This window comes from Stegodyphus dumicola, chromosome 10 (genome assembly GCF_044657685.1).
Source record: "Stegodyphus dumicola isolate Sdum_Otavi_A_Nest chromosome 10, ASM4465768v1".
Classification (NCBI taxonomy): domain Eukaryota; kingdom Metazoa; phylum Arthropoda; class Arachnida; order Araneae; family Eresidae; genus Stegodyphus; species Stegodyphus dumicola.
In genome coordinates this window covers 103,141,077-103,148,527 of record NC_140777.1, presented here as the reverse complement: position 1 = coordinate 103,148,527, position 7,451 = coordinate 103,141,077, and the positions used below count along the sequence as shown (strand labels likewise).

The 7,451-nt window shown below is 38.0% G+C and overlaps 1 protein-coding gene across 1 annotated transcript in view; it reads right to left on the bottom strand.

The window, feature by feature from the left end:
- Positions 1-243: 243 nt before the first annotated feature.
- Positions 244-7,451, bottom strand: part of LOC146995056 (CD63 antigen-like) — a 52,660-nt gene continuing 45,452 nt past the window's right edge. The window contains exon 5 of the mRNA XM_085826085.1: positions 244-620. Within this exon, the coding sequence (XP_085682211.1) occupies positions 540-620 (81 nt within the window). The 3' untranslated portion in view covers positions 244-539. The remainder of the gene's footprint in view (positions 621-7,451) is intronic.

Sequence of the window (7,451 nt, the reverse complement as noted above, 5' to 3'; positions counted from 1 at the left end):
GAAGCTATTATCTGGGAATTTAATACTTTGAGTATTAAGCGTTCATGTAACTGGACAAAATATTTCTTACCACGCTTATAGTATTCCAACGTATACTGCTTCCGTATTATAGATCTTGTACGCATACTGATTACTGAACCCATCATGATGAACCTTCATGTTTTCTGTTCTTTATATATACATATAATTTGTCCTATCTTTACCACATTTTCTTTTCACAAATTTGTACAATTGTCTGCCTTTTCTTTCAATGTGTTGCAGTTTTACCGTTGAGGAGTATACTTTGTAATTTATTTTTAATCTCTGTATGTAAGGATATTTTTCTTAAATTTCCTCCTTGAAGTTTGTCAGTTAAATCGTTTTTAATATATGTGTTAGTAGTAAAGATCATCTATTTTGAGTGTGAGCATTTGTTTTTGATTTAATAACCCATAATACTTTAGGATGTTAATAAATTGCTATTGAATTGATACAATATACTAAATATGTACTAGTGTAAGGGCTACACAATGGTTAAGTATCAACTTGGACTATGACTTTTAAAGCATTGGCAAAACCGACTCTCCTCCTTCTTCTTTTTCTCTTAATGCTATCATTATAATTAAGTAAATTCCGAGCACCTGCAAAGAAAGAGCATATAATTAATATCATAAAAATTAACATTGTGGTTAACTTAATATGATATTTATTATCTTTAAACGATTAGCAATTGAGCCAATATACATTGTTTCCTCTTGCTGCAAAATGCTGCAAAATTTAGATTTTTCATTCATGTAGGATTTCAATATAAATTTTTCACCGAATATGAATATACGAATGCATCGCATCCACAAAAGTCATTGCTTGGCATTCTTGGCCTTTATTTTTACAACTTTTGGTGTAGTCTCATACTTCCAGTCACAAAAATCTTTTAAATGAGGCAAAGATTCATAGTTTCATATTTTTATATTTAAAAAATTAAATTTGTATAAATGCGAAATCTAACTTTTTACATGTTCTTTCGCTCCTTATTTAGAAAACTTTCGTACTTATAAAAATAATACACAAAATGTTAGACTCCCATACCATAAAAATTGGCCGAAATATTTAGTCTGAAATTTTGTAATACACTGTATAACAAAAAATAATCGACGCACCAAGAAGGTGTTATTCGATGAAGCCAAAAATTAATGGATATGAAGATTATGTACAGAATAGAAAATGATTAAACTTTCAGAACAACTGAATGATTTATTTCAGAGTTACACATAGTTACGATTTACAAGTAACGAGCTCAATAAAGTGTTGACCCACCTCTAGCCTCGATGCAAGCTGCCACAAGGCGTGGAATAGACTGATAAAGCTCCCGGATGGTCTCCTGTGGTATTTCTTGCCAAATTTGCTCCAATTGTCGGGCTAGGTCGTCAACATTCCCTGGTAGATGTATCAGGTTCAGTTTTCCTCCTTACTTGCTTTGGGAACATTAAATGACCTGACTCGGAACAGGGAGCTTACTAAAGCTATGTTCAATAAATGTGGGAAGTAGACAAGATACACAGGAAGGGTATACGAAACCCTTTATTTTTCTCTCTTTACAATGATTTCCGGACTTCGGAATACAGAGACCAACCACTTGTGGTCTGAACGTAAGAATATAAAAATATTAACTAAATTCTAACTAAACTAGCTTTGGATTAATAAACAAGTGTCTATTTGAAGATTGGCCGTATATTAACAGAAAGGCCGTATGTAGTACAGAGAAGTGTTAACACTACGATACGTTTAAAATTATCAAGAGGATGAAACCTCTGGCCTTGAAGGCAACCAGCAACCGAGTAAAACTGCTATGGCAAGCGGCCTGCTTCTAATCACTCCTTCCTCTCTCTTGCTTGGCAAAAAGCCACAACTTAAGTATTTGGCGTTCGCAAGACAAATTTGCATAAATAAGTTAAAGCTTTTAATTCTGGCCGGAAGTAGAAAATAAGAAGTGATAGTAAAGATTTAAAATAAAATAAACGTTAGTAAAACTTAAGATTCTTACGTACTTCCCGCCAGAGTTAATTAGTTTGAAACTGAGGTCTAAAACGACCTTGTTGAAAACTTTTAGCTCTAGAATCTAACGCGAGGCCAATCTTTTACAAACATATCTCACTAGAAACTAGAAATTTAAAAAAAAATCGTTTTTTTACATTATCAACTTCATGGACAATTACTTTTCATCTGTACTGCATCTAAACAGGAGCTCTTAGTTGAAATCTGGTTCCTTCCAGAGATCTTGAAGGAAAACTAGTTTAATGAAATGTTACACAATTAAATGGCAAGTAACATTGTAAGGATCTTAAGTTTTACTAACGTTTATTTTATTTTAAATCTTTACTATCACTTCTTATTTTCTACTTCCGGCCAGAATTATAAGCGTGAAGGAGTTTATGCAAAGTTGTCTGGCGAACGCCAAGTATTTAAGTGTGGCCTTTTTGCCAAGCAGAAGAGAGGAAGCCGTGAGTTCGAAGCAGGCCGCTTACCTTAGAAGTTACGCAGTTGCTACTTTGCCTTCCAGGCCAGAGGTTTTAATCCTCTTGATAAATTAAACGTATTGTAGCGTTCACAGTCTCTGTGCTACATACGCTTCCTGTTATTATAAGGCCAATCTTATTCTAAAGTTAAATTAGAGTTTAGTTTTATTTTGATATCTTTTAAGTTAGACCCCGAGTGGAGGGTCATTGTATTCCGAAGTACGGAAGTCATTGTATATAAAGAAAAAATAAAGGGTTTTGTATACCCTTCGTCTGTATCCTGTCTACTTACTACAATTAGTGAACATAGCTTTAGTAAGCTCTCTGTTCTAGTCAGGTCATTGTATGTTTCCGAAGAAGGTTAGAAGAAACATTGAACCTGATAGTGGCGCCCGACGAAGAATAACCATGGCCGAGTTTCAAGAAGAACCTGTGCTGCCTGCAGAAACGGCTCAGAATCGAGAAATGCCAGCTGCCGCCCTGGAAGGATTTGGGTACATCGTCCAGACCATGCGCGCTTCGATGAAACCAGAAGCAACGTTTAATGGAAACTCACAGGTAACCAGTTTTTTGGAAAAATTGGATGACCACTTCATGCTCTACCCCGTGCACGAGTTTCAAAAAGTTACCTTAGCTACCAGCGCTTTGAGGGGCCAAGCGCTTAACTGGTTCAAATGTATCGGCAGAAGTCTCTTGGGTCAAGCAGGAAGTCCCACCTATACTTACGAAAATTTCAAGACTGCCCTACTAAAAGCCTTCCCTGTTGTAAGGGATCGTGCCAAATTAGAAACAGAACTTTTCAGTATATATCAACAAAGAATGGAACACCTCTCGAGCTTTATTTTAAGAAAAATTCACGTTTTCAAGCTCTTGTATGGAAACCGTCAGGATCCTGAAATAATTCAAGTGATTTTGCCGAGGTTACTACCCCAAGTGCAAGACTTTATTGAATTACGAAATCCGACTACACTGGAAAAGTTATTTGAGCTAGCAATCCAGTTTGAAAGTAGAAGAACGGCGGACGTCGAAAGAAGACGCCAATATCAACAGCGAAACCAATTTGGTACGCCAAGACTACAGCAAACTCAAGCACATGGCTACGGAGAAAAAGCGAATCAGTGGGCAAGGAAACCCGAGCATTCAAAAACAGCCGGCGAACGTCGACAGTTCAATAGCAACCCAGGAAAATGTCTCAAGGCCAGTGGAGAAAGAAGGAAAGCACCGAAAGGAAAAATAATTTAAACTAAAACGGATTTCTGCTGACGAGAGGGTGCGGAAATCCGAAGGCCACGAAAACCCCTCTTCCTACAAGTTAAATACAGTAATGGTGAAAAATTTAACTCTTCCGAAGATTGAAGTCTTGGTAAATAATATCCCGGCCACCGCACTCCTGGATACCGGCGCGCAGTGTTCCTGTGTGGCAGAAGTCTTTTTTAGAAAGTATTTTCGCAAATACCGCATATATAATGCGGATAATACAACAGTATTAGCGGCGCAAGAAGAACAATGTAAGTGCGTAGGTAAAGTACCTTTGTACATCCGTATCAAGGACGAACAAGTAAAGGTGATGTTTTTTATAGTAAAGAATTTGCAAGCACACTTAATACTAGGAATAGACTTTCTTTCAGACGCACAAGCTACACTGGATTTTAATGAAGCGTCTCTTAAGCTGACGATGAAACCAGTGCGTGTAGAAAAGGTTGAACCGCCAAGGTTAAATCTTGACCACCTGCCTAATGACGAGCAAGATAGAATCCGACAAGTGGTAAGTGAATTTGCTTCCTTATTTAGTGATATTCCAGGATTTACCCAGGTTACTAACCATAGTATTGACACCGGAGATGCATTGCCGGTTCGTCAAAAACCATACCGGTATGATAAGAATAAGGAAAAAATTATAGAATGGCATATTACCGATATGCTACGTAAAAAGATCATAACGCCTATCTCAAGTAGTTATGCTAGTCCGGTGGTTTTATGTAAGAAAAATAATGATTATCCTTTGGAGCATCCAAAAAGGTGAAGATTCGCTATTGATTACCGTAAATTAAATTCCATAACGAAATATCCGGTATAGCTGTTACCGATTATAGAAGAAATTTTAAGGAACATAAAATCAACCAAATTTATGACGACTTTAGACTTAACGAATGGTTTTTTTCAAATAGGGATCAGGCCTGAGGACGTGCCTAAGACTGCTTTTATAACCAAGTCTGGCACTTATGCATTTTTGCGAATGCCGTTTGGCCTTTCAGGCACCCCAGCAACATTTCAGCGATGCATGGACATTGTGTTAAGACCTGTTCTCGGAAAGTCCACATTTATCTATTTAGACGATATCATTATTACTAGTGATAATCTAGACCAACATGTACAGGATTTAAGACAGGTGTTTTCTTTATTAAATGAGGCCGGTCTAAAAGTTAATGTCGAAAAATGCAAACTTGCAGCCCCTGAATTAAAATATTTAGGTTACAAAATATCGCAAAAAGGGATCGAGACAGATGAATCAAAAATAATCGCTGTACAAAAGTATCCGACTCCAAACACGGCAAAGAAGCTCTCTTCTTTTCTAGGACTTTGTTCATATTATAGGTCCTTTATAAAAGATTTTGCGGCTATCGCTGAGCCATTGTTAAAATTAAAAAGAAAAAGGCAAGATTCTCGTGGACGGCCGAAGCCAATAGTGCTTTCGAAAAATTAAAACAAGCATTAACGCAAGCCCCTGTGTTGAAATTTCCTGAAAAGGATGAAAATTTAGAAATTTCAGCGGATGCTTCGGATTATGCGGTAGGAGCGGTACTTTCGCTAAATCAGCAGCCAGTGGCATTTTTTAGCCGAACTTTAAATCAAACACAAAGAAACTATTCCGCGACCGAGAGAGAGGCACTTGCAGTTCTGTTAGCAGTGCAAAAGTTCCGAGTCTATTTTGGAAAGGCGCCGATAACAGTATATTCTGATCATGCGGCGGTAACTAGATTGTACTCTGGGAAAAATTTATCCCCAAGGTTAATAAGATGGGCACTCAAGCTGCAAGAATATAATCTGGTAATCAAGCATACCCCCGGAAAGGAAAATATCGTAGCAGATGCCCTGTCACGAATTAAATTAGACGAACAGGGTAATACCGTAAAAGTTGCAATGCTGACAGCGTGTACAATAAATTCCCGAGAAACTGTAATAACCGAACTGGGTAAGGATCCTGAGTTTGGAAGTATTTATGAGTATTTGAAGGATCCTGAAAATTTTAGCCACCAAGATATTGTGGCGATAAGAAATAGGGCGGCCCATTACGAACTAATAGATGGTCTATTATTTTATACAAAAACTACAAATTCCAACAACGAATTTCGACCTGTTATCCCAGCTAGTCTTAGATTAAATATCCTGCAAGAGCTCCATGACAGCCCTTTAGCTTCTCATGCTGGTATTCGAAAAACTATCCAACGCGTACGCGAGGCAGTCTACTTTCCTGAACTGCAAAAGTTAACAAGGGCGTATGTCCAGTCCTGCCCAAAATGTCAAGCCGTTAATTATATTAATTTCCGCCCGGCCGGGTTTCTAAATAGTATTAAATCCGAATTTCCAAATGAAATAATCGGCATCGATTTATTGGGCCCTTTCCCAAAAAGTCAGTTAAACAAAAGTCGCTATCTCCTTGTTATAGTTGATCATTTTAGTAAATGGACCGAAATTGTTCCCTTAAAACGAGCCTCCGCGAAATTAGTTACCGATTCTATTTTAAATAAATATATTTTAAAATACGGGGCGCCCCTAAAAGTTATATCGGATAATGGTCCTCAATTTGTAAGTAATATATTTGAAGACATGTGCCAAAAACTGGGCATACGTCATTTAAAAATGGTCCCGTATCGGCCGCAATCAAATATAGCGGAACGGGTCAACAGAAATATAGTGAAAATTATCCGTAGTTATGTTAAAAATTTTCATAAAAGCTGGGATAACTATGTCAATGAATTTGCTTTCGCCCTTAGGACCGCAAAACATGATACAACGGGCAAAACTCCTGCTGAGTTATTTCTAGGCAGAAAGGTTATAACACCGTTAGATAAACTATTTTATGTGCAACAAAGAGCCCCAGAATTTAAAATGGGTGATATAGAAAAACTAATAAAAGAAGCAAAAAAGAATACGGAAGTAGCACAAAGAAAACAAAAATTGTATTATGACTTGAAACGACGGGGAGTAACTTATAAAGTAGGGGATGAAGTACTAAAAATTAAGCATTCACTTTCTTCAGCACCAGAAGATAAAACTGCCAAATTTTTTCCACGCTTTGAAGGACCATATGTTATAGAAAAAATAACTCACGCTGTTGGTGTGTTAAAGGCAAGAAATGGTGAAACCTGTTCCGCAAACATTGATCAAATCAAGCCCTACTTCGATCGTAATAAAATGCAAATCTTTTCAGATCTTTTGCAGGATCCGGTACGGCAGACACCGCAGGTACAAGTTCCAGAGGTTGGAAAACGACAAGTACAAGGGCAAGCCAATGAGAGACAGAAGCAAGTGAAAAGAAAATTGCCCCGCGGAAAAACTGAAGGTAAAAAGAAAAAGAAGCCGTTCCACCGTCCAAAAAACAGAGTTCACGAACACCCCCAGAATGAAGAAGGGAGAAGGACGACGTATGTGGAAAAGACCGGGAGAAAGGACGGCAACTATAACCCGGCTGTGAAACGGAAGATTGACTCATCCGACAGAACTCTCCGCAGCAAAAGTCGCCGAACTGCGGAAGGGCCATCAGCGGCGGAGGAAAAAGTACAAGAAAAATTTGAACGGCCAACAACGAGGTCCAAGCAGGATCACGACAGAAGTTTCCCGGTTCCACCAAGACCAGCTGTCTTCAAACGGCCAAGACCACAAGCAGAGCACAAAAGGAAGATGTTCAAGGGTGGCCGTAGTGGTGAAAAACGGAAGCTTCCAGAGGAAAGCACTGAA